At 44.0% G+C, this 27,912-nt stretch overlaps 1 protein-coding gene across 4 annotated transcripts in view; it reads left to right on the top strand.

The window, feature by feature from the left end:
- Window positions 1–27,912, top strand: part of Plcl2 (phospholipase C like 2) — a 151,255-nt gene that overhangs the window by 100,689 nt on the left and 22,654 nt on the right. For 2 of the 4 annotated variants that reach the window (XM_005072415.4, XM_040729176.1), the window contains 2 exons: window positions 1,155–1,358; window positions 20,121–20,196. In XM_005072415.4, the coding sequence (XP_005072472.2) occupies window positions 1,155–1,358; window positions 20,121–20,196 (280 nt within the window). The remainder of the gene's footprint in view (window positions 1–1,154; window positions 1,359–20,120; window positions 20,197–27,912) is intronic. The other 2 variants (XR_005870055.1, XM_040729175.1) reach the window with 1 other exon arrangement.

The raw sequence follows: 27,912 nt of genomic DNA, 5'->3' as shown, positions 1-27,912 counted from the left end.
TACCTGCTGTGCATAACCAGGCTGCCTGTGAGAATGTGCTGGGAACCAGCAGATGGCAGCCTGCCCTCAGAGGACTCGTGCTGTAGTTAGGGGTGGCTGGGAGAAAGGGAAACACAGGCTGAGGTGACGGGTACAAGGTGTACTGTGAAGGAAAACAAGGAGCTACCACAGACTGCTTGGGGAGCACATTTTAGATATCACAGTAATTTATTTTTATACATGGCCACAAAATGATTTTGAAGAAGATAATGCATAGCGTGATGACCATGTTTAAAGCAGTGTTAATAAAAATGAAATGTTTACATTCAAAGCTTATTTCCAGAACATGGATTACTTAGGCTCCTTCTGGCCACCTGCTCTGTCCACACAGGGCACAAGCATGCCTGGAGTCATGCTCCTGACTCATACTCTGACTAGGAAAAAATGTGTATTTATATATAAATCCCCTTTGTCTATGTATACATACTTACAACATACACGCATGTATAGGTAGGAGATGTTTAGGATGGCTTACAGGCTGTGGTCCAGTTAGTGTCAGAATGGTTACCTACCGAGGGAAGGTCCCGGGTTCCAGTAGTTGTTCTGTCCACCAGACTGCATGTCTTACCTGTTCTTCAGCTTACACAGAATCCTGAAAACGTAGGCTGTATGCCAGTGAAGGAAGGGCTTGCTAGTGAAGCAGGAACAAGCTGACAGAGAAAGAAAGCTTCCTTCTCCCGGGCCCTTTATCTTGATTTCTAGCAGAGGGTGTGACCCAGATTAAAAGTTGTATCTTTCCACCTCAGAAGATCTAAATTAAAGGGTTACTTCCCACTTCAAATATCCGAATTAGAAGTGGGTCTTCAACGAGGTGCTGGGGGCACACTCCTATAATCCCTGCACTTGGAACACAGAGGCAGATGGATCTCAGAGTTCAAGCTCAGCCTGGTTTATAGAGTGAGTTTCAGGACAGCCAAAGCTACATAGAGAAACTGTCTCCAAAAAAAAAAAAAAAAAAAAAAAAAAAGGTCTTCCTACTTCAATTTTTTAATTAAGAAGAAGTACTTCACAAGCATGCTTAGCCATTTGGCTTCAGTTAATTACAGAGGTACTCAAGCTGACAATCAGGAATGGCCATTATGATGACCCCTAAGAACCTCTTTCCTATTTTGCAGAATGCAGTGGTATCATTCAAGGAGTTGTGTGGCCTCTCCTCAGTGGCCAACCTCATGCAGTGCATGCTGGCTGTGTCCCCTCGGTTCCTAGGGCCTGACAACACCCCCCTGGTGGTCCTGAATCTTAGCGAGCCCTACCCCACCATGGAGCTGCAGGCCATCGTGCCTGAGGTTCTGAAGAAGATTGTAACGACGTATGACATGGTGAGTCCTGTTTGCCCTGCTCTTGGCAGGAAGATGTAAGCAGCAGCCTTTGCTGACCCGTCCTTCTCTGTCTTATGTGTTGTGTGCTTATGTTGGAGACGTGTCTCCCTGGCTCTGTTGTCCTTGAAGAGTTTGTATTGTGTCGCTGTGTAGAAAGCAGGGTTCAGAGACAGTTTCCTCAGTCAGATTAAACATGAACTAGCTCCCTAAGAACTGAGCCTGAATCAGCCTTACATGGATGTTCTCTATCTTCCAAGTATGTTAAACAAAACAAACAAACCAAACACCCTTTGTCCCATCTTAAACTAGTCATTGATTTATTTTGTTTCTGCGTTTTCCCTCAACCTAGTAATAAATCTGATGTTTGGAAAGATGAGTTCTAAATACCATCGAGGGCCGGTCTCCCATTATACGACACTACTGTGTGGTGGTTTCTCTCCTCAGGGCAGGTGCTCCCATCATACGACACTACTGTGTGGTGGTTTCCTCCTCAGGGCAGGTGCTCCCATCATACAACACTACTGTGTGGTGGTTTCCTCCTCAGGGCAGGTGCTCCCATCATACAACACTACTGTGTGGTGGTTTCTCTCCTCAGGGCAGGTGCTCCCATCATACAACACTACTGTGTGGTGGTTTCTCTCCTCAGGGCAGGTGCTCCCATCATACAACACTACTGTGTGGTGGGTTCCTCCTCAGGACAGGTGCTCCCATCATACAACACTACTGTGTGGTGGTTTCTCTCCTCAGGGCAGGTGCTCCCATCATACGACACTACTGTGTGGTGGTTTCCTCCTCAGGGCAGGTGCTCCCATCATACAACACTACTGTGTGGTGGTTTCCTCCTCAGGGCAGGTGCTCCCATCATACGACACTACTGTGTGGTGGTTTCCTCCTCAGGGCAGGTGCTCCCATCATACGACACTACTGTGTGGTGGTTTCCTCCTCAGGACAGGTGCTCCCATCATACGACACTACTGTGTGGTGGTTTCCTCCTCAGGGCAGGTGCTCCCATCATACAACACTACTGTGTGGTGGTTTCCTCCTCAGGGCATGTGCTCTGTGCCGTCTTCATTTGTAATCAGCCTAATGTTAATGAGTTATCTTCAGGACACCTAGAATATTACATTTTTGCCTTTAAGACTTATCTTACATTTTCTTAATCTCATGCTGCTCTTTTTTGTGTTCATATTTTTTATAACTCTAAAGGAGAATTTTTTCTGTGGTGCTCCTGTATGAGGCATGGAAGGACAATGCAACACGTGCCGTATAATGCATGCCAGGGTCAGAGGACACCTTTCAGGACTTGCTTCTCTATTGTGGAATCCAGTGACTGAACTTAACGTCCTCAGGTTTATAAGGCAATGCGTTTAACCATTGAGCTACTGCACTGCCTGCTAAGGAGGAATTTAATTTGCGAATGCTGGACATCCTCTCAGGGAGGTCAGGGTGTCACCTTTTACCACTGAGGATGTGCAAGGATAACAGCTGTGTTACGGCATCCTCCACCAGGAAACGCTACCTAAGGCCATGGAAAATGAAAGTGAAGCTTGCTCTGATACATCTTGCTGTGCTTGACGAGAAAATGGGATTGACATCATTCGTCCCATCTAAATCATTTTTACTGTTTTGGTCTGAAAGCTGCGATTTAAAGGAGTTTAGGTGATTCAAGGGAAAACAAACATCCTGGGCTAGCATTTCCCACACTGCTTTCTTAGAATATTAATAAACACCCCATGAGGGGAAGGGTGCATAGAGAAGTAGTTTGGGGAATACTTTGATGAAACTCATCAGAGGTCGTTACTGTCTTCTGTTTCAATCACTCTACCACACTAGCACATGGGATGGCGCCACCCACAATCAGGATGGCTTTTCCTTCCGTTGTTAAACTTCCTCGTAGACAAACCTAGGGGTATGTTTCCATGGTGATTCTAAACCCTTCCAAGTTGAGAGTGGAGATCATCCATAACACAAGTCACACGTTACAGCAAGTATTCCCCCTCCCTCCCATTTCAGCTTCGATCTCATAGAAACATAAGACATACAAGGACTGCACAGAGACAGCATCATCCACTTAGTTCTCAAGAGAAGGTAAACACACCCAGGAGAGCAGAGGAATAACCGATTCCAGAACACTTGATCAAAACAGGTATAATAAAACACCATGAAAGCAAGAAAACAATTGGAATGTATGGTGGAAATATTAAGCTTCACAAGGTAGGGATGTCATGATATTTTATTGAGGGAGAAGTCACATGAAAGCCGAGAAGCAAAGGTCCACTCGCTGCTCTCTGAGGCTCGACTGGAACCCCAAGAGAGAGCCAGCATTCTCCTGCACAGCCCTTTATTTCCCATGGCCCTATGAACCTCTAGCCACGCCCAAAGTGGGCATGGTCAGCGACACAGGTATCTAAGATCTCTCCCTATAGGAATGAATACAGATTGTTCAGTAATAATGCTTATTGTTAATGGTCTCAACCCCCCCCAATTAAAAGGCACATACTAATAGATTGGATTGGAAAACATCCAATGAAATAAAAGCAATTACAATTTTTCCTAAATAAAAAAAAAGCCTAGGGCCATATGTATTCAATGCACAGTTACCAGACTTTCAAAGAACTAACATCAATATTTATTCCATAAAACAGAATAAAGAAGAAATATATCCAAGTCATTTTTAATCATAACTTCATGACATTAAGGAAAACTTTTATTTGCTACACATCTGACAGAAAGTTAGTATCTAGACTGTATGCATGTCCACTTCTTAATCTACAAAATGGGCATGAGATCATCCCCTCCTAGGACTGTGCACTAAGCTTAATTAGCCACACATAGTAAATCCTCAGTAACTATTAGTAATTATCATTGACATTATTAACTTTCAAAAATTAAATATCCTGTGAAGCTTTACAGCCTCTATACATGCGTGTATTTTAACATCATCCTAAGATCCAGAGCAGCAGCTGTTCTTCGGCACTTCCAGCCTGGAGATCGGGACCTCATTATGAAGCAGTGTAAAGCTAGTTCAGAGTTCAAAGTAGAAGGTTGTCTGCCCACCGCCCCGCTAGGCCTGTGGGCTCCACCTACAAAGGGGAACTGGAATCTGGTGTTGTGCAGCAGGAGTGTCTGGCTTATGCTCTGCCCACACTCCTGTGCACACTGTCCTCTGTCAAGGCCAGGGATAGATACCATGGGCATTACACACTGCTGACAGTCTTGCTTTTCATTACGCACAAGTCTCCAGTTGCCTTTCTCTGTTAACTAACATCTATTCGTGGTTACCCCAGACCAGAGAGAAATGAATGAAACTAGAGTAAGACTGTGATTCAATTACTTTTAGCTAATTAGGAGTTTCTTAATCACCTTAATCTCCTTGGAGAAAAGGCATGGTATAAATAGGCAGTAATAAGTGAGATTATGTTTGATTCTAGTGATTTTTTTAAATAATTTATTTAGTGGTAACAGCTTTAAGCAAGCATGTCAATAGAGTCAAGAGTAAAGTTCCTGGCACTCTTCAGCAGTGACTTGCTCCGAGAAATCGTCTTCAAGCAGCTTCAGTCCACCCTTCCTTCTGCAGAGTGACTCAGGCCAGACTTTCAGCTGTTCTCTCTGCTATTCTGTATGCAAAATGTGGCTTCTAAAGAGAGCCGTCTCTTAAATACCCGAGACTGAATGAGACAAAAGGACCTGGCCTGCATTACACACCAAAGGCAGAAGCCACTGGTTATATCCCCACAGACTGGACATGGCTGCCCATGGGTCCTGTTAAAAGTCCAAAGGAAAACTTAACAAGTAAGGGTTGGGGCAAGGTTCTGTTCCTTTTTGTCTTTAGAGGAAAATAGAGATACCTTCAAGAAATCAAGACCTTGGATATCTAGACATCTAAAAAGAAAGGAAAGCGATCCAGAAAAAAATTACCAAGCAAAGAAAATTCTGACCTATGGTACCAACTTTCTTTGCAGGCAAAATCTCACTACCTAAACATCTATATCTCTTGACTTCTCAGAAAAGTTGTAGTCCTGAGTCAATTAAAAATCAAACCTGGCTTTGGAGTTGGAATGTGGCGCTCTCCTTCTCTAAATCCAAGCATGCTGTGAAAAGAAAAATTCAGAGTTTCTGTCTCAGATCAGAAGAACCACCTGCTGTGGGACAGTAGATAACCAAAAATCTAGAGACTATTGTTGTCAAAACTCTGTTATATCCTCCCAAAATTCTATTTCTCCCCATACTTATTTTTGACTATTTGATACCTTTCTTTGGTTAACTATGCATCTTAAAATTTAAACTTTCTGGGGTTTTTTTTGTTTTTTTGAGACAAGGTTTCTCTGTATTGTTTTGGAGGCTGTCCTGGAACTGGCTCGGTAGACCAGGCTGGCCTCGAACTCACAGAGATCCGCCTGCCTCTAACTTTCTGTTTTGATATTAATAATGTTTAAGTTTTCCACAGTGAACAATAAATTTTCCTAACAGAAATCTCTGAAGTCTCCAGAAGGAAGATGGGGCCCCACAACAGTGATTCTACCTGGTTCATAATGATACCATCGAGCTAAGAAACAACATTCAAGTATTGGCTTTGGACTACTAACTACTCAAGACAATTCCAAAGTGGCTAGCTGAGATGGTCCATCTTCTTTTTTTTTATTATTTAATTAGAAACAAGCTTGTTTCACATGTCAATCGTAACTCCCTCTTACTCCCCTCCTCCCCCGTCCCCCAACCCCCATCCCAATCCCAACTCCACTCTCCAGGGAGAGGGAGGCCCTTCATGGGGTATCTCCAAAGTCTGTCATATTGTTCCGGGACAGAGGTAGGCCCTCCCCCATGTGTCCAGGCTGAGAGAGCATCCCTCCATGTGGTATGGGCTCCCAAAGTCCTTTTGGATGCCAGGAATAAATAATGATCTATTGTCCAAGGCCCCAAAGAATGTCAAGACCTCCTCACTGACACCCACATTCAGGGGCTCTGATTCAGTCCCATGCTGGCCTCTCAGCTATCAGTCTGGGGTCCATGAGCTCCCCCTTGTTCAGGTCAGCTGATCTTGACCCCTTTGCTCGTCACTCCTCCCTCTCTGCAACTGGTTTCCAGGAGTTCATTTCAGTGTTTAGCTGTGGGTGTCTGCTTCTGCTTCCATCAGCCACTGAATGAGAGTTCTAGGATGGCATATAGAGTAGTAGTCAAACTCATTATCAGGGGTGGGCATTTAAGGTAGTCTCCACTATTGCTTCGATTGTTAGTTAGTGACATCCTTGTAGATCTCTGGAAATCTCACTAGTGCCAGGTCTCTCCTCAAACCTATAGTGGCTCCCTCTATTATGGTATCTCTCACACTGCTCTCCTCTGTTCTCCTGACTCAACCTTCCTGCCCCACCATGACCTCCTCTCCCCTCCTCTTCGACCCCTCTCTTTCTGTCAGGTCCCTCTCACCTCCCTTCATGCTCCCATTCCCCTCAGGAGATCCTGTCTCGCTCCCCCTCTCTGGGGTACCATGCATATCTCCTTTAGGATCTTCCCTGACTCTCTGGCAGTGGGATTGTAGGCTGGCACTCCCCTGTTTCATGTCTAAAATCAATATATGAATGAGTCCATACCGTGTTTGTCTTTTTGTGACTGAATTATCTCACTTAGGATGGTTTCTTCTAGTGTCATCCATTTGCCTGCAAATTTCAAGATTCCATTAGTTTTTTCCGCTAAGTATTACTCCATTGTGTAAATGTACCACATTTTCTCTATCCACTCTTCAGTTGAGGGGCATCTAGGTTGCTTCCAGGTTCTGGCTATTACAAATAATGCTGCTATAAACATAGTGGAAAGATGTCCTTGTTGTATGAATGTGCATCTTTGGGGTATATGTCTAAGAGTGGAATTGCTGGGTCTTGTGGTAGACTGATTCCCATTTTCTTGAGGAATCTCCATACTGATTTCCAAAAAGGGTGTATAAGTTTGCATTCCCACCAGCAGTGGAGGACATTCCCCTCTGTCCACATCCTCTCTAGCATAAACTGTCATTGGTGTTTTTTATTATAGCCATTCTGACAGGAATGAGATGGTATCTCAGAGTTGTTTGGTTTGCATTTCCCTGATGGCTAAGGATGTTGAGCACTTTCTCAAGTGTCTCTCAGCCATTTTAGACTCCTCTAGTGCAAATTCTCTATTTAATTCTGTACCCCACTTTTAATTGGATCCTTTGGTATTTTGGAGACTTGCTTCTTGAGGTCTTTGTAAATTTTGGAGATCAGCCCTCTCTGTCAGATGTGGGGTTAGTGAATATCTTTTCCCATTCTGTGGGCTGCCTTTTTGTCTTGTTGACTGTGTCCTTTGCCTTACAGAAGCTTCTCAGTTTCAGGAGGTCCCATTTATTAATTGTCGATCTCAGTGTTTGTGCTACTTGTGTTATGTTCAGGAAGCGGTCTCCTGTACCAATTCGTTCAAGGGTACCTCCCACTTTCTCTTCTAAGAGGTTCAGTGTGGCTGGATATATGTTGAGGTCTTTGATCCATTTGGACTTAAGTTTTGTGCATGGCAATAGACATGAATCTATCTGCAGTCTTCTACATGCCAATATCCAGTTATGCCAGCACCATTTGTTGAAGATGCTATCTTTTTTCCATTGTGTAACTTAAACTTTCACTATTTGCAAATGATATGATAGTTTACATAAGTGACCCAAAAAAACTCTATACGGGAACTCCTACAAGCTGATAAACACCTTCAGCAAAGCGGCAGGATACAAGATTAAGTCAAAAAAAATCAGTAGCTCTTTTTTTACAGTTGATAAGTGGTCTGAGAAAGAAATCAGAGAAAATCTTTACAATAGCCCCAAACAACATAAAATATCTGGAGATCACGCTAACCAAATAAGTGAATGCCCTGTATACCAAGAACTTTGAGTCTTTAAAAAAAATTACAGAAGATACCAGAAAATGGAAAGACCTCCCATGCTCTTAAATAGGTAGGATCAGCATAGTAAAAATGGCAATCTTGCCAAAAGCAATCTACAGATTCAACACAATCAAAATACCAGCGAAATTCTTCACAGACATTGAAATAACAATAATCAACTTTATATGGAAAAACAAAAGACCCAGCATAGCTGAAACAACCCTGTACAATAAGGAACTTCCAGAGGCATCACCATCCCTGACTTCAAGCTTTATTATAGAGCTATAGTCCTGAAAACAGCTTGGTATTGACACAAAAATAGACAGGTTAACCAATGGAATGGAATTGAAAAACCTGATATAAATCCACACTCCTACAAACACTTGATTTTTGACAAAGATGGTCCACCTTCTTAAAAAACTCTAGCCAGAACTTCGGATAAACCTTACCCAGTGCTCAGAGACTGGCTACAAACATTACATCTAATCCTCTTAAGACTTAACCGTTATTTTAGTTTTTTACAGGATTCCATAGAGATACCATCACCCTCTAGATAAGAGGAAGCAATTCTAAGAAAACGACTTGCCCTCTTCCAACAGATTTTGTTTTCTCAGGGTCAAGGATAATTGTCATCTGATAGGGTTTGGTTATAAGTTGTAATAGGGTTGGGGTTGGAATAATGAATTTAGACTCAGGAATCTCTTTTGAAAAAAAAGAGGGAGAATAGATAGTAGATTAGTGTATCTACTTGTAAAATATTGTAGCAACTATTAGCTTTAGACAGTTAACATTGGTATAGATTCTTGTATATTGATAAATATATAAAATTACTTTTGTATTCCTTAGATAATTTACATATTGATACAAATTCAAAATTGTATTTGTCATATTGTGTATGTTCCTATTTATGTTTACAATGTTTTTATACACAAACATAAAATTATTTATGTCATACTGTACGTATGTTTCTACTTCTCCTTAAGGTATTTTGTATACTGATACAAATTAAGGATATTTTGTCATATTGCACTATGTATTTCTACTTCTGATCAAGTTATTTTTATATATTGTTACAATTTAGAGATAATTGTCCTCATGCTATATACATGTTTGAAGATTGTTTTTATAATCTGAAGCTTTAGTTGTTAAGCTATATAGGTTATTAAAAATTACAGGCTAATAGTCACCCATGTTTGTCATACTTAGTTATGTTGTTAGGTTACAGAGATGTACTATGTATATAGGTAGTCCTCAGACACTTCAAAGACCTACAGAATATGGCATTTAAATGGTTCAGTAGTTTAGAATTCTGTTGACATGAGACACAGAGCTATTCCCAAGAGAACAATGGGCACCAGAGACACTCCATAGAGATCTTGTTTTCTCCTTGGCAAAACTAGATATTGGTCAAGGAACTGCCCTTCCCTCAACTGCTGACAGTAAGCCTGCTGTCCAGTCTGGAGAAGAAAATATTGAGGAAAAGTGACTACTGAACCTTACCAAGACAGGGTAGGACAGTCTTTCAAATTTTCCTGCTTCTGAAAATGTTCTGTCAGATGTTTTAGACATATAGCCAAAGTCTGTTGCTCCAATGTTGCAGAGAGACTTTGGGTGACTGTCCAGGCATTTGGGTGACTGTCATTTCTTGCATCTTTTAGAAGTCAATTGTTTGTACTTCCTGCTTGCTCAGGTAATATTGTTTTCATTCTCAGGTCTTAGATGGGTTGAAAACTAGATAGTCACAGTCACTATCCTCTCGTATCTTAGCTAAGGAATATCAAGTACAAGACTTATACCCTTCAGGATAGGACAGCTATAAGATTAATTTCTGTTATTTGCTAATTACCTGTAGCCTGGACATTTAATATGTGTTTCGTACTTGACATTGTTCTTGTTGGTTGTAGTTCCATTTTTGTGTATGTTATTACCCTTTCTTTCTCCTGGATAATACTTGATAATTGTTCTTACTGTGTATAGTTTTGTATTAGGTTTAGAACCTTTTTATTTAGACAAAAAAGGGGAAATGTAGTGGGTATTTGCTTCACTCATGACCTTGGGCTATGTGGCCTGATAGAGGTGGTACTTCTCGCCTGCCCATGTGACCTCTTAAAAAAGAAGGAGGGAGGCTGGTAAAGACCAGGTCAGGTGTTTGGTCCCCAACTTTCCAAGGACTCTGCAACTGGACTTACCATATCCTGTGTTTGTGAGTGTATTTCCCCTTATCTTAGTAAATCCTTGGTACCCCTTAAACAGATGCACGTGGACTTCTCACTACAACACGGCTATTACGGTTTAGATAATCAGTGGGTAAGAGGCTGACATGACCAAAGGCCCAGGACAGGTTGGTGGTTTGTATATATTCATCTTTAAGATCAGCAACTTTCAAGATAATGTGTTCCCATAGTGATCATTTCTAAAATGATGTGTTGCATACCAAGCTCCTCCCCAGCAAGATATCTATATTTAAAGGTTGATCATAGAATGGAGTAATAAGATAATTGAAACAATTTATACACACACACACATTTGCTTTCCTGGTACTCTCTAGATGGAAAAAAAATTCACAAAAGGGCAAACTTTTTGAACTGGTAGAAATCATACAGATTAGATGGGGTTAACTTTATAATTCATGAAGTTCCTTTTTAAAATATAAGCTCTGTTTTTGATGTGCATATTTCAACATTTTTGTTTTCCTTATGAATATAATACTGTACAGGTATAGAAATAGAAAAGATCAAATCTAAAATTCTGGGTTTTTAAAAAAATTCTGTTCGAAGTAATATATTTTTAAAAAGCACTTGTATTTTAAACATTTTGATTTAAAGCTAAACTAAAATTTAAAATTCAGGAATTTAAAATATAGCCAGCAGTTTATAGTGGTCTAAGTCTCAGTACATTAACTTCAGAACCAGCTCTTTAGGGACATTTAGAAGTCCTGGTTCCTCTGAGCCCTTTTCAGTCTTCCTCAGGCTGTTTGCATAGCGGGCGGGGTGGCCAGTCCCTGCCTGTTTCCATATGTTTGGTAGCACGGGGACATGCCATGTCCCCATTAGTTCAGAAGTAAGAGGGGTTTCTTTTAACTAGAAGTTTGTTTTGACTTTCATTTATTCAGTTGGTTGCATGAAATAAAAATATCTCATGTTGTCAAATCTAGGTATTGGTGAGACAACCATTGTGTGCATTCAGTTTCCGGTCTCCAAGCTCCAAGTCACCAGAAGAACTGTTGTGACTTTGACTCGTATAGGCTTGCTGCCAGTCTGTCCACCTGCCCCCCCCCCCAGTTTATTCTTTGAGAAGTGAATTTTTCTCCCACTTTCCTCTTTGTGCTGTTTCCCGTGTCTGTGCTCCTTCCTCACCTCCCGGCTATCAAATGTGTGTTACTAAGGCTCTGGCGGCTCACTCTGGAGTACCTCCCAGAGAAGTCCACGAATATGAACACTGGGTCCCTCTGCTGTCATACGCTACCACAGCAGCTGACAAGTGAGAGTCCGGGGGTGTGGGTAATTTTGACAGCGCCACACTATTTTCATGGAATTTTTACTGAATTCAAATGACTGTTTCAGTAAGAAGAGCCTCTACCTCCTGTGTGTACTAAGCATTTGGTGTTACCTTTGCGTTATTTGAGTCAGTTCAGAAACTGCGTTGAAGTTTCACTGATAGAGACATTTACTGTGGTCAAAGAGCTTTCTAATGTAGAGTCTAGTCAGATAAAATGGAGTGTTGCTGCTATGCAGGCTGAAACCCAGTGTGCAGGAGGCTCTGGGTGGTAGCTGTGGGCATGAAGCCTCCCCATCCCGAGAACCACCCGCACTTGACTGAGTGTTGGGAATGTCAGAAAAGGTTGAAAGCAGACACGTCTTGGCTCTCTGGGTTGTTGTCGGGTCACTCACAGCCCCAGACGCTGCATATTTGCCATCCTCTCTGGCAGGATATGGGAACGGTTGAGTGCATTATGTAAGAGACCTATGTGATGCCACAGCTGATTATGATAGAAATGGGTTAAAATTTTCACTTCATTAAAAACAAAACAAAACAAAACCCAGAAAGATTTGGAAATAACCCCCCTTAGTAGTGAATACTGGGATTGCATTTGATCTGAAAATGCAAATTTGTTCAAATTTGTTCCCAGTTGACACATTTAGGAACATTTTGCAAGTATCTTAAATTTCCCACTTCCTAATGCACATTCTTGGCTATAAAGGCACTAGATGAAACAGAGCTGTGCTGGGAGAACAGTTTCCCAGGTTCACTGCCTGTGTTGTGAGCCGTGGGCACCCGTGAGCCGTGGGCACCCATATGCTGTGGGCATCCGTGAGCCATGGGCATCCGTGAGCTGTGGGCATCCATGAGCCGTGGGCATCCGTGAGCTGTGGGCATCCGTGAGCCATGGGCATCCGTGAGCCGTGGGCACCCATATGCTGTGGGCATCCGTGAGCCATGGGCATCCGTGAGCTGTGGGCATCCGTGAGCTGTGGGCATCCGTGAGCCATGGGCACCCATATGCTGTGGGCATCCGTGAGCCGTGGGCACCTGTGAGCCGTGGGCACCCGTGAGCCGTGGGCACCCGTGAGACTTCAAGAGCCCCTCTTGCGCTACCTCACAGGCTCACAGCACAAGCTGCACCTTCTCAGGCCTCCTTCCGCTAGAGGGCTTTTCCAGGGTAAAGTGCCACATTTCTCAGTGTGTGGGAGTATGGTACTGCTTTTGTCTGCTTGGTGTTTTATTTCATTCATGTTATTTCAAACATGAGACCCTATTTCCCTTATAAAGTCCTGTATGTTGAATTATGTAGTTTTATATGGTGTAGTAATTTCCAGGGCTGCATGTGCAGTGGTGTTGTCCAAGATTACTAAATGATGATGCAGAGTTCCCTTGATGGCAGACTCGGCTCCTTTGCGGACACTCACCTCACCCGCCAGTGGACGCCTGCCGATGCCTTTGCTCTCTCCATTTTAACTATTTGAGAATTACTTTGATCATATTCATCCCCAGCTCCACATCCCTCTCTCTCTCTCTCTCTCCTCCCCCCCACAGAAGCCAGAAGCAAGAGTTACAGGCAGTTGTGAGCTACCTGACATGGGCTCTGGGAACAGACTTAGGTGGAAGAGCTTAACTGCTGAGCCGTCTCTCTAGTCTTCCTCTTAAAAAGTTATTTTAAATTTGTCTATGCGTGTGTGTACAAGCGATTGTATGGAGACCACTAAGAGGTGTCAGATAGGCATACATCACATTTCCTTCTGATAATAAGTCTGACTGGGGAAACTACCCCAAGTCAGAAAGGACATTGAAACTAATGTAATTCAAACTCAAGCAGCGTCTGTCTGAAATACTGCTTTCTTCAGAAATAAGATAGCTGCCTTAGACATTTACCCAAGTATTCACTGTAACATCTCATATGCCCAATGAAGTCTTCAGTGTTCTTCAGGTGATGGGGATCTCAGAAAATTTGGTTCTGATCCAAACAAATATGTATTCTGTGTTTCAGCTCAGTGTTTTTTAAGAAAGAAAATGTCACACAGTGAAAAAAAAAATTGAGAACCAAATTGGTTCTCAAAAAAAAAGACCGGTGCTTGTAAAAAGTTATTATTATGAAGTAGTTCCAAAACAATCACGTGAATGCACAGAGGGAATCAGCCTGGTTAGTCTTTGCATAAGATGCCAGTTCCAGAGTCACTGAGGTGAGAACCAGTGCAGAAATTCTATAAACTGCTGTTTTGATACCTGCTCTTTTGTTTTGTTCTGTTTTGTAAAATTATGATAAACTTCAGAAAATAAAATGTCAGTGTTGAATTAAAAAAAATTAAAAAAAAGGTGTCAGATAGGAAGTTACAGGTGGTTGTAAGCTGCCCAGTGTGGGTGCCAGGAGCCAAACTTGGGTTCTCTGCAAGAGCAGCATGTACTCTAATCAGCAAGCTGTCCTTGGCTGACACTGAGCTTTAGAGACAGCCTCAAGCCACTGGTGCTGCCATGACCAGATGCAGCAGGCTGGGTAATGTATGTCACAGTTCTGGAGACTGAGACGTCCACAGGTGCCAGCATCTGGTGAGGAAATTCTTCTCTTGCCACAGCGTGGGAGAAGGCAAAAGGGAAAGCCTCTGACCACCGTTAGAAGCCCCTGAGTGAGGCGTGCAATCCTTTCACAGGAGAGGACCCCAGGACACTTTAAGACACCCATTTCTTAGCAGTGTCCATCACCAGTGCCTTGAGCTTGGAGGCCCACATTCAAACCCCAGCACGGGTGTCATTCACAAGACTGTGCTTAGTGGCAGAAGACAGCCTTGGGCTGAATTGGTGCCTGTCTGCTGAAGGCCGCATCCTCAGGTCTTGTTTGTAGTTTTGTTCCCTACTCCTGGAGTCCTCAGGCAGATTCTCCCTGGTCCAGGACACCCAGGGTCTTCCCCAGGCCTGGGCACCACCTGACCTCACATGACCTCCAGGATGGCTTCACACGTCTAGGAATGTTAGTGTGGATGGCCATTCAGTGACCAGCGTGTTTGTAAACTATGGTCTTCAAATTATGGGTTTTGGGAAATTCTTAACTGATAGATGTAAATTTCAATGACCCCACATAAAAGAACAGATACTTTGCTAATTAGTTAAAATGGAGACTTGCAGTGACTACCACAGGCACCTCCACCTGTTAAGATGATGGGCGAGGGAGGGAGCACAGGAGGTTAGGGATCTTCAGAGAAAATGACAGGAAGAAACTCTCTCAGAAGATGTCACTGAAGTTTGTCACCCAAAGAAAATTAATGGCAAATTACTTTTGTTGAGAAAAATCTGTGTTCCTTAGGTAACAGAAATTGTCTAAAAACCAGATATAGAATCCTCATATGAAACCATTAGTATTCTTATTCCAAAACCAGATTTCTGTTACTCGTGAGAAGCAGGTTTCAAGCAGGAAATAAAGCAGTAACTGATACCAACTTAGTGAGCAAAGTGTGTTCTTTTCATGGTTTTATTTACAGAGCTTAGGCTAACATGGGAGTTACATTCAAAACAGAGACCTTATGAAAGGCATTTCTGATTTTTCTAGTTTAATAAAACATAAATTTTAACTTCTTTTGGTTAAAAATTTTCTTTCCATCTGCTTTAGTTTTGTATTAAAACATTATATTAGAGTTGAACAGATTTATTAGATGATTTCTGAGCTGTGTTAAAGCCATAGTTTCCTAGTGCACTAGTGTTAGAAATTTAAGAGCTTACTGGTAAACAAGTCACTAACAAAAAATCCATTGGCAGTGACTGTATAAAGGTATTTGTACAGATTAAATAATGCCCATGCCCTGTGGCTGGTCATTCCATCTGGCAGTGGGTATCTGGCTGCTGTGCCAAACCGCACACCTCTGTGCTGAGTAGAGATAGATGAAGCTATTTTACCTGAGTTTTGTGAATAATGTTTAGAAAATCAGCCACTCTATCTGGCCTTGCATTCTGTTGTCATATCAATGTAATATACACAGAGAAGCCAGAACAGTTAAGGGAGCGTACTCATCCCCACACATCTGCTTTGGTCTGCACTCAGGTCTCAGATGTTTATTCTAGTGTGTTCATGTTAAGTATAGATTATTTCTTTTATAGTAATAAATTGTTAAACAGTCAAGGAATTTGCTCATTGACCTAATAATTTAAACATGTTTCCTGAGTGCTGTATTGAAACATCATTTGGAAGGGTGGTTTTAGTCTTGAAACTCAGCAGCAGTACAATATACTTGCTGGCATGCAAGTCTGTGATCTCCAGCATGGAAAAATAAACCTTAAGATTTACGAGGAAAACCAACGACCTTGAGCCAGTGTCACAGTGGGCATGCTCTTCCCTTCTCATTGCCTTCCTCACAGGAGTGGCAGTCCCCTCTGCTTTGAAGTCTCCTCTGACTGGAATGTCTGCCTCGCAGGAGTGGCAGTCCCCTCTGCTTTGGAGTGTCCTCTGGCTGGAATGTCTGCCTCGCAGGAGTGGCAGTCCCCTCTGCTTTGGAGTGTCCTCTGACTAAAACTCCTTTCCCTCTTGTGCAGTTGCTACTCAGGAAACCATGATGTTGAAGGCACATGGGGTAGCCAGACCCACTCCTCCGTTTCTGTCCCAGATGCCCCTGGGAAAGTGCCTGGCCTCTCAGTTGGCTCTTTGCTGTTCACATCTGTGGGCTAAGAACCTAACTTCCTCACATGGACCATGTGAGCAGTCCTGTGAGATACAGCACTTATGCTTTGTATGGAGGAGGCCAGAAATACTTAGATCAGCATCCATACTCTAATGGTCGGCTATGACAGTAGACCCAGGTAGGAATTTCATCTTACTGAATCATTCTGCTGCACCTGCAGAATCCTCAGAGCCACAGTGGAATGGAAGGGCGGCACCAGCTGCCCCTTAGGAAGACCCACACCTAGCCCCAGGTTTGCAGGTTAGTGCATTCTATGCTCTGGGAAAGGACCAGGAGCTAGTCTTTACCAAATATTCATTTGATTGCAAATACCCCTAACTATAAAAAGATACAGTCCTTCTTCAAATGGAAATGGTGCAGACCTTTCCCGACAGCTGTGACTGGGGGAATGTGTTGGCTGAAGACTGCAGGTCTTCTCTTCCCGCCAGCTTTGCTGGTTGTTTACTCCTGCTATCTCTGGGGATGCTCCCCTCTGGAACCCCCTTTAACACTGTGTGTGATACCCGCTGCTGTTTACTGGTAGACCAAACTGTTCTCCACCCGAGTGCCAGCCACCTTTCTTTGTCCACACCGCTTAGAAGAAATAGGTACCACCAAGGCCCCTGTAGTAAAGCCTGAGCCATACCCAGATCCGGATGTAGGCATCAGCGTGGATGTCCTTACACACACTACCAAAGGGCTGTGCCTAACTAGTACTTGGTTACCCCGGCCGCTTGCTGGCTGGAAGGCCGTGCGTTGTAGTTGCCCGTTTATCTGTCTTCTCCCCTGCCTCAGTCTCGGAGTCTGCAGCTTTCTTCATCCTGCATCAGCACCTAGCTCAGACTCGGCCACACCGGTGACGGGGGAAAAGAAAGCAAAGCCAGAAGGACATGACTGGGAAGAGCTGTGGTGCCAGAGAAGGCTTCTTGTAGATAAAAGGGAACGCATAAGCAGAGACGGAGACACTTGGAGACTCCAGAGTGAACTTGGCCAGACTGAGCTGGGTCATGTGACAAGGGAGGGGGAGAGAGCAAGAGAGGAGTCACCGACCAAGAGGGTAAAAAGCATCTGCCTGCGCACACATAGGTGCCCCGCACACGTGCGCGCGTGCGCACACACCCACACACACACACACAATTACAGAGTTACGAGCACGGGAAGCAGGAGAGATTGTCTGTCCACACCCTTGAGATTTTTCCCAAGCATTTTTCAGTGCACACACTGTACGGCTGGAAAGGGAGAATGGTGGAGGCTCTGGGGGTCTCCTTAGAAGGCGCCCCTCATAGTAACCAGTGCTGTGTTGGTTCTCTGAGCTGCACAGCAGACCTCACGAGTAGACTAAAGTTGGTCATGTGCTGGCAGAGCGTGTGAGCCAAAGAGCACAGGAAGAGCAGCTAATTGTGAGCGGGCTGAATATGTGCTGCTGGGCTCTTGAGTTAATGGAGACGCAGTGTGACATCCACCATTTTCAAGTGTCTTCCTTGGGCCAGGTTTTCAATCCTTGCATTATGAGGTGTGATGTCTTTAATAAGCTCCTTTTATAAGAAGGGTGTTATTCTGAAAGAGTTGATACTGTCCTCGTGAAAGGCTGCACCAGGGCTGGAGCTCAGAGATCCTTACCTTTTCTGCCCTGAGTTATCTGTGTGAGTGAGCCTTGGTGATGCGGTGGTCTTGCTCTCCATCTGCCTGCTCTGGCGCCTCACGACTGCGTTCATTTATTGCCTGCTTTATTGATGGGCCACTATTAGCCATTTCTTCAGTAATGAGCTGTGGCAACCGACCCTGCTTAGAAAAGTGCATGTTTCTTCAGAACTCTTTTTGCTGAACATCAGAGCTGAACAAAGGTTCCTGATAATGGCTTGGACCTTTTCAGTATGCAAGTTTGTAATGGCACAAGTGACTTTATGTCAGCATAGAGTTCTTAACTGTCCCTTTTATCACTGTCTGTTCAATATGTTAAGCTGTAAGACAGAATATTTTAATTTGCATGAATTACTCAGAGCTAAAAGAGGGCATGTTAAAATACTGGATTCCAAAGTGCAAACTCGCCTAGGGGGCTGAGGTTCTGTGTCATCTGTGAGCATGAAGCTATGACTTACAGCACAGGAAACTGACCAGTGCTGTCCAAACAGCTGTACTGCACTTAAGAGGCATGGCGGGTTATATTTTAAATACATGAACAAAAATGTAGCTTTCTCTGATATATACAAATAATGCAATCTGTATATTACTACAAAATTATGCTGGCAGTTAGTGATAAGCAATACAAAGAAAAACAAAGTAGAATTTAAAGGAACAGAAGTATATTCAGGTCTGGGAATCTCGATCAGGTTCACTTTCTCTGCCAGTTAAAAAATGAGAAGGCAGGAAGATGTTTGAGCTTGCCAGGTAGCGGGGAAGAAATGTCAAACCCAGCAGACAGTCAGCAATTGAAGAAAGGCTCTTAGTGGAGGTGAGGAAGTACACACAGTAGGCTCTTAGTGGAGGTGAGGAAGTACACACAGTAGGCACTTAGAAAAAGACCCCCCCCCCAGCAGAGGGGACACTTGGACAGAAAATTTGGTCTCTGCTCCAGGGTTGCCCTCTGAAGGGTCTTCCTCTCCTAATTTAGAGTGGTTTTAGTTTGTAGAGTGACACGCCCTCATCTGGCCTTGAACTTGCTGAGCCAGTCCACCATAGGGGCTCTGCTGATCCATAAAGCCTTTGTTTTAAGTTGCCAGACTTTGTCTCAGGTGAGGAGGGTAAGGAAGATGCTTGGAAGCTCACCATCTTTATTACCTGGTCATGTCCCCTGTCTTTATCTGACAGCCAGCTAGAAGTCCGCTAATTCCTAGTCCTCAGCCAGGCGCTGAATAAAGCCATCAGGAGAAACATTTTTAGGAGATGGGGTACTCTTAATACTGTTTGTGATGAATGGTATCACATACTGCTAGTGGTTCCCCCTTTCTTTTGTGAGTGACTGTGCATGTGTATGTGTGTGCTTGTGTGTATATGTGTGTGTGTGTGTGTGTGGTATGTGTGTATGTGCCTGCATGTGTGTATGTGGTGTGTGTGTGTGCATGTGTGGTGTGTGCGTGTTCATGTGTATGGTATGTGTGGTGTGTGTGCGTGTGCGCGCATGTTTATGTGTATGGTGTGTATGTGTGCACATGCTCACACATGTGTGTGGTGTGTGTTTTGCTAGGGATTGTTTCCTTGGACCTGGGTGCTCAGTGACTGCTCTACCACTGAGTCGCATCCTTAGTTCTGCTGAATTTTCTAAGTGTTAGAGCTATTTATAAAATAAATTGATCTTTTTAAAAAAAAATGATCGAAAGTAAAAGGGCAGGGGAATTTAGAACTCAGTTCAAAGCCAGGCATCATGACTCATTCTTATAATCCTAACTCTTAGAAGGTTGAGGTGGGAAATTTGTCCCATTTTAAGGCCAGTTGGGCCTCCTAATAGGTTCCAGGCTCCCCTGGACTGCAGTAAAGGGCCATACCTCAAAAAACAGACAAAAATAAACACAAACCCAGCAGAGCCCCCAGATTGGTTGATCACACTTCTCTAGTTGTAACTTTTCACTCACTGCTGTTCCGAGGCAGGTTCAGTGTTTATAGCGTACCTATACCTGGAGTGCAGTTCTTCTCAGTCCCACAAACGTGAAGATGTTTGGTTTGTCCTTCTCACCTGTACGTGAACCTGCCTGCCTGTGTTTAAGGCCTGGCTGTCCGGTGTGACCTCATGTGTGGCTGTCCCTTACAGATGATGCAGTCTCTCAAGGCTCTGATTGAGAATGCAGATGCGGTGTATGAGAAGATCGTGCATTGCCAGAAGGCAGGTGAGTGAGTCTCTTTAATACAAATAGAACCCCGTCACCCCGTCATCGGCTTTCCTCAAAAGGATGTCCTCGTTTTGGTGCTCTGTCAAGAAAACAAATAAGACAATTATTTTTCCATGGCTAAACACTAATTCAATGCTTCTTAACCCCAGATAATGAATTCACCTGGAGGGTGATTTCAAAATACATCAACAGTGGTTGAAAGTATCAGTTATGAGGTTCATAACTACTAAAACTGTGCCCCTGATCTGAGCATGATGGTTTGCATGTAACCCCAGCACTGAGACTCTGGAATAGGAGGATTCTGAGTTGAAGGCCAATCTGGGCCTTGTCTCCAAAACTCAGAAATCTCTAGGCATTATTAACATGAAGCTGTGATTGAGAGCCAATAGCAATCTCTTCCTCAGTTCTGTGTTTGGTGGTAAACCTCCTGTCAGTTACCTGTAAGTTTCTAATGTAGGGGGACTGGTGGTTTTTAGGAAGACAGGCCCCTTTACAGCTGCTTAGTGTGTGCATTCTCGGGTGTTGATAGATTGATTACTGCATTGTGCTATAAAATCCTGCCTATGTGAACAGCCTCTGGTGACAATAGGATTGTGTTGCAATGAACTCCTTGTAAACATAAAATGCCATGTAGTGACAATGTGCTGACTTCCACCCCACTAAGCAGCAAGGCTTCGAAGCCCAGAGCGCTGCAGAGCACAGACGGCTGCCTGCTACAGCTTGCTCCTGCTGCCTGGCCTTGGGAGAGAATAATGTGGAGGCTTCAGCTGCATATCCCTTCCACTTTCACTCCATGATAAGGTTAAAAAAAAAAATCAGGGGACTTTGGACTCCCATAGAACAATGTGAGGTGCACTCTCACCCTGAACTCTTGGGGAAGGGTCTAGGCCCTGCCCTATATGAAATGACAGACTATGGACACCCCCATGGAGGGCCTCACCCTCCCTGGGGGAATGAGGGGATAACGGGGGGGGGGGGGAGGGTTGGGGGGAGGGCACGAGAGGAGGGGAGGGAAAGGGAGAGGGACCTGGAACTGACTTGTGAAGCAACCTTGTTTCTTATCTAAATTTAAACTGGAAAATAAAATTTAAAAAAAAATCAGGTTTAAGCCCTCCAAATCAGGGACCATCTGTAGATATTTGTAGCTGAAATACTTGTAAAGTGTCTTATATGATAAAAAATGCAGTGTTTTCAGTTCTCCAACTTTAAGTATCAGATTGTTCTAACATGAAGATAACTCAAGTTTTAAGTAAGGCTGACCTTGCTTTCTGGGGTTTCTTTAAAATAAAAGAGAATCTACAGTTGCTGTGCTTTTTAAAAGTCACTTTTTAAGAAATGAATTAAATTAGATTGGAGATAAAGGCATGTGTGAAAAATTTTGGCATTTATTGGATGAATATTCATATTTGTGACTAATCAATAAACTCCCAATCCACATTTTTTTATCAGTAAAATAGCAAAATGTTTTATTTCTAATTCTTTCCAAGCTAGTTCTCCCTACAGTATCCATCCAAATGCCATTTTGGCATGTCATTATCCTACACAGAGTCGTGCATTAGATTATCAGGGAGTGTGGGTGCAACTGTGATCTCCTAACTCACAAATGAGGCCATCAACCAAGTCTCCCACCACTTTGCCAATATTATATAAGATTTATCATATACCATCTGCCCCTACATTTAGTGAATATGTTTGAACTTCTGTGTGCATAAGGCTCTTGGTGGCTCTTACATACCAAAATGTGGAAAATACGTGAGTCTAGTTTTATCCTTCTGGAATCTTCAAGTCATGCAGAAGACATGAAAATGGCCACAGTGTTGGGTACTTAGAGCAGTGGTTCTCCACCTTCCTCCTGCTGTGACCCTCTAGGACAGCGCCTCATGTTGTGGTGACCTCCAGCCATGGAATTATTCTGTGGCGTCTTCATAACTGTAATACTTTTGGAGATAGAGGTTTGCCATAGGGGGTTGTGGCCCACAGGTTGAGAACCTGCCTTAGTGAGTTAGTCAGCACTCTGCTCACTGGATGCTGGGCTCTGCCATCACATGCTCACAGGCTTTCCCTCCTGTAGACTCTCCATCGCCCTCTGCCAGCCTGTGGTGCTTTGGAAATTGCCCACTCTTTCTGAAGCCTTTCATGTTTCTAGGGCTAATGTTCCCAAAGCATTCTGTTCAGTCCACTTACGCCCTTCAGTTGATAGAATGTCAGTCTGTGTTTTATTGATGTATTCCATCTTCTAAATGGGATAGCTTCCTACGGCACCGAGACTGTGCATTGTCACACTCTGCATCTTGCCCAAGACATGTGTTCTAACATTCTGTGCAGAGTGGTGGCTTGAATATTAACTAAAAAAAATGGTGTTTGACTGATTTAGTATTCTGTTAAATACATGTATGAGTATTTTGAGTTTTGTGGAATTTTAAACAAACTGTTTATTATTAATACTCAACTATTTTATTGTGTCAAATAGTGACATTTGATAACTTCTTCTGTAATGGATGGCTTTAGCTTTAGTAGATTTTGCGGGAGAGCAATGTATCATTGGTGTTATGTGAAGAGGGAGTTGGGTAGGCAGGGTGAAGACCTCCAACTATGACAGGCTGGCAGTCCACAGGCCTCCAGGGGGCAGACCCTTACACAGGCCTCCAGGGCGCAGACCCTTACACAGGCCTCCAGGGCGCAGACCCTTACAGGGCAGGAGAGTAAGCCATGGGAACCACACTGACGGGTGACAAGGGTTCTCTAGTTTACTCTTTCAGGAGAAGCTGGTGGAGAGAATATGGGGGGTAAGGAACATTTTAATAAGAAAACTCTGTGCATGAGAATATGAAGGACTCAGTAAAGAGAAAGGAGTTAAAACACATGCAGTTAAGAGACGGAAACTAGGGGGTGAGAGATGGAACACTTGATTTGAGGAACGGAGCAGACCCATTTCTGAGACAGCAAAAGCAATGTGGCTTTTAGAGAAGGGATAAGACCCAGAGGAGGCCATTCCCCTGGGAGGTGCACGGAGAGCATTGCTACAGGGCAGGGCACCTGAGCCTGGGGGAGCAGGTGGGAAGGGGGCCGGGGCGGGGATTCGTTCAGTCAGGCCTCAGCAGTGCCATCTGAAGATCGGCTTGCAAACTGGATCCAGCCAGGTGGCGCAGTATCTGAACTATGACCAGGGACTGATAAAGGACAGAACTGTGTGTGTGTAACTTACACACGCGCCCTTTCTCAGTGCCTAGGGAGCACATGGAGGAGAACCAAGCCTGCAGAGAAGTGTCCTAAGAATTACTTTATAACACTATAAACACTAGTTAAATCTGCAAAATTCTTTCCTACTCATCTATTCCTTCTTCTCTTCCGATGTCTGAAGCCGTAGCCTCCCTTTGATGTGTGGGTTTCCTCTCATCACTGAATTGACTTGCTCCTTGAAGGTCAGGAAAATGAACTAGGAGGAAACAGGTTTTTATCAGGTAATTTTAAGTGGGAAATTGTCTCTGGAGAAGACTAAATCAATTATGTACTTCCTGTGAGAGAAGTAACACCTTTGGTTAATATCCATTCCCTCTTGAAACCTCATTAAAATGACCACAGGCTTCTTTTTTTTTTTTTAAGGCAAAAATCCATAAAGACAAAGAGAATAGGAACAGCAAAATTTTGGAAATTAAAAGCAGCTGAACAATTGATAATGGCCGAAGGCGTGATAATCTCTTATCTGTTGCCTGCCGGAAGCTGGCATGGTGGCAGTAGCTGGGGATGGGGGTTTAACAAGCCATTTCATTCACACCGCAGACCAGCCTCCACATGCAGAAGCTCCAAGGGGCTCACAGGCAGTCCTCCAGAGAGTGAAAGCTTTTATTGCCTTCCTCTGACCTCATTAGAGGAACTTCTTCCATAATGAGTCCTATATGGCTCCGCTGTCTTAAATATGTTTTCAGAATCTTATTTTGAAGTTTTGGGCTGGTGACTGAGTCATCTTGAGGCACATCTGTAGCTCTGCTTTAATACAGTGACTCTCCGAAGCCTCAAGTTTGGAGACCCTGTTACGTGTGCACTGTATCCCACTTGCTGTATGATCATGGCCTTTCCTCTTTGGTGAATGCTAATAATTTTATCCCCTTTTATTCAACTCTCATTTCCTACTGCTCATTCATACTAGGTTTTCAAACTCCCGTTTGTATACTGCTGCTGTTCTTTCTTTCTGTTTGCTACTTCTACCCTGCTGAACAGTTGGCATCTACCCTGTGGCCAACACTGATAGATGTGTCTCACCTAAAGCAGGTGAGAGCCCGCACTCTCTGTGTGGGGAGGATAAACAGTACTTGACAGACCTGCCTGGTATGGTTTCCAACCAGAAGCCACTGTTTTTATTGTTGGCAAGCTCCTTGGAGCTCACAGTATTCCTGGGAGCTGCAGTCACCAGATTAGGAACTTGTCACCATCATCACATGGTGCACTCACATCCTTGTTTAGCCCAGCACAGAAAACTGCAAGTCACCAGGAGGCCCCTACTGACAGTAGTTCACTAGTGCTCTGTCTAGAAAGATTTGTAGAAGGAAACGGGGTGGGGCTGGGGAGCTCTGACTTTTGCTCTCTGGTGTCTGAATGTCTCTCAGCTCTGTCTTTAGAGAAGTAAAACCTACCCTGGGAGGTGTCCTCACGCCCTTTGTGCAGTACTTGGTCTACGACTTCAATCACTTGGACCTTTCTCTGCCTCACTGTACCTACTCTTGGTGGCATGCAATTCCCTGATAGCGGCTTAGGTGCAGTGACCTGAGATGAGTTGCATGAGCCCTGTTTTAGAATTACTTGAGTTCAGATAGTTAAAAAGACTAACAGTCATGTCATATAATAGTGCAGGATATGTCATTTTTAGCACATCTGCATGAATTTTGAGAGAAAGGGAATGGTTTCTTAGCTGTTTACCTAACTCTGAGGGTGAAGTTCATCCCTTTGATGACGAGACCCTAGAGACTCTGTCAAACACCGGGACCTCCTTGGAAAACCTACTATGTGTCTTCATCCCTGAAATGAGATAAATGACTGTAGTGTAACCTTTCTCCCACAGACTCAATAGGCCATCTCTGAGACGGCTACCCACTGACTAGGAAACATTAGTGACAGCTTTGGGAAGCCAAGAGTAGCAAGGCCAGCAGCAGCGTTCCTTTCTGTCTTTCCACCTGCTTCTGTCACAGCAGGAAGTAGCCGGCAGCTGCTCTCTAGAGCCCCATCTCCTGACACAGCCACTCAGCCCTGAAGTCACCTTTGCACTGATGGCTCCCAGGCTGGCAGACCTCCTGCAGAGAGAGCCCCTCTAAAGCATGGCGTATGGTGATCGGGAATGAGCGGCTGTGAGCACACTCCAGTCTGAGGCCTGTCCTTCCCAGGGAAAGCAGAACAGAGCGGCTGTGAGCACACTCCAGTCTGAGGCCTGTCCTTCCCAGGGAAAGCAGAACAGGGCTTCTGGTGCATCCCTGGCCCTGTGTCTTGTCCCTCTGCCTTCACAGGGACAAGGACAGCTCAGAAGCAGACATGGGTTGTTTGGATGACTGAGTAATAGGCAACTTATCCTTCGAGAACATTGACTCCTTTTTTTGTGATGCATTTTTGAAAATTTTTATTGATTTTTTTTTATATTCCAATCCCAGTTCCCCCTCCTTCCTCTCCTCCCAGTCCCCCACTCCCCCTGCCCCCCCATCTCCCATCTGCTCCTCAGAGAGGGTGAGACCTCCCCTAGGAAGTCTACTAAGTCTGTCCTATCATCTGGTTGAGGCAGGACCAAAACACCTCTCCGTGCCCCCACCCCTGTGTCTAGGCTAAGCAAGGTATCTCACTATATAGAATGGGCTCCACCTAAGTCAGTTTGTACATTAGTGTTAGATCTTGGACCCACTGCCAGTGGCCTAATATATTGCTCCAGCTGTTCCATTGTCACCTACATTAAGGGAGTCTAGTTTGGTCTTATGCAGGTTCCCCATTTGCTAGACCTGAGTCAGTGATCTCTCACTAGCTCAGATCGGCTGATTCTGTGATCATGGTCTTGACTTCTTTGTTCATTTTATCGATCCTCCCTCACTTCAGTTGTACTCCAGGATCTTGGTCCATTGGTTACTTGTGGATTTCTGCATCTGCTTCCATCTGTTTCTGGAAGAGGGTTCTTGCTTCTCTGGGGTTGTGGATTGTAGGCTGGGTATGTTTTGCTTTATGTCTTGTATCCACTTATGAGGGAGTATATATTATATTTGTCTTTCTGGTTCTGGGTTACCTCATTCAGGATGGTTTTTTCCAGTTCTGTCCATTTGCCTGTAAATTTTAGAATGTCATTGTTTCTTACCACTGAGTAGTACTGCATTGTGTAAATATACCACATTTTCTCTATCCACTCTTCAGTTGAGGGGCATCTAGGTTGTTTCCAAGATCTGGCTATTACAAATAATGTTGCTATGAACATAGCTGAGCAAATGTCCTTGTGGTGTGAATTGACTCCTTTTTTGTATGCAGCTTTTACTGGTGACATTTTTCCCTTGCCTCAAGCAAAGGGGAGGGAAGTTGCAGGGGGCTTGCCCTTGCTGGGGCACATGCCCTCCCATCAAGCCCCAAAGCCACCCTCTTGGCCATGCTTCCTCTGCTTTTCCTTTGTGAATGCAGTCTCTGAACACACCGTGTCTAAACAGCAACTTGATGGTTTTCACAGCTGCTGGAGGTGGGTCAGGTGCAGTCTCCTTAACCTTTAGCTCTGCCGCTTGGACAAAGAACCGCTCTGGTGGCTGTGTCCGTTATAACTGCCTGGTACAGCCAAGAGCCGTAATTTAAATCCACAGGCAAGTCACTGCTTTCTCACATAAATACTAGAATATTTTTAAAATTTACACATAATCCTAATAGGTGTCATCAGATCCAAGATAAATTAACCTAGATAATTTCTGATGGTTTTTCAATTCTCAAATGTAAGTCCTTATAAAGGAAGCATCACAGTACAATGCAATAGACTATAATCTAATGTGACAGTGTAACAGCATACTACAACATAATGTGAGAGGGGCATAACTGCTAAAGGAGCGGGACTTTTCCCTATGGAGTTCAGCAGAGCCTGGGGTGGAGGTCAGCTCTGTGCAGAACTGGCTGTCTGTCATCCAGTGGAGGCTACGAGATGGGAAAATCCTCTTGTGAAGAAAGGGCTGGAACATGATCAGGTCTCTGACTCAGACATACCTTCACCCTTTTGATGCTTAATTTTGTCAACCTGACACAATTCAGACACAGTCCAGAAGCACTTGGGAGCTTGCCTACATCAGCCTGGCCTGTGGACATGTTTCTTAGGAATTGTCTCTATTCACGTTAATTTACGTGATGTCACCCATTATGAGTGGCAGCATTCCTTCCCTGGGGCTGTAAGAGGAGAGAAGGCCAGATGGCCCTGGGCACACATGCATTTATTCCTCTGCTCAGCACTGGAGCTGTGGTGGGCTGGCCACTTCAAGCTCCCGAGCTTCCCTCGCAGTGACAGTGAAACCTGGAGCTGTGTGCCACATAAATCCTTTCTCCCTAAGCTGCTTTGTCAGCACATTTTACCACGGCAGCAAAAGCGGGGCAGTTGGGCAGTTCTGAAAGCTTAGCGTCCTCGCACTGAGCTGGCTCTACTTTGTAGTTTCTATAACAGTCATTAACCTTTTAGCATATCTGATAATTACTTGTATTCATAGACAGTATCTGTTTCCTTTCATC

Source organism: Mesocricetus auratus, unplaced genomic scaffold (genome assembly GCF_017639785.1).
Source record: "Mesocricetus auratus isolate SY011 unplaced genomic scaffold, BCM_Maur_2.0 Super-Scaffold_100021, whole genome shotgun sequence".
Classification (NCBI taxonomy): Eukaryota; Metazoa; Chordata; class Mammalia; order Rodentia; family Cricetidae; genus Mesocricetus; species Mesocricetus auratus.
The sequence above is the reverse complement of the archived record's forward strand: the minus strand, read 5'-3'. Positions and strand labels throughout refer to the sequence as shown.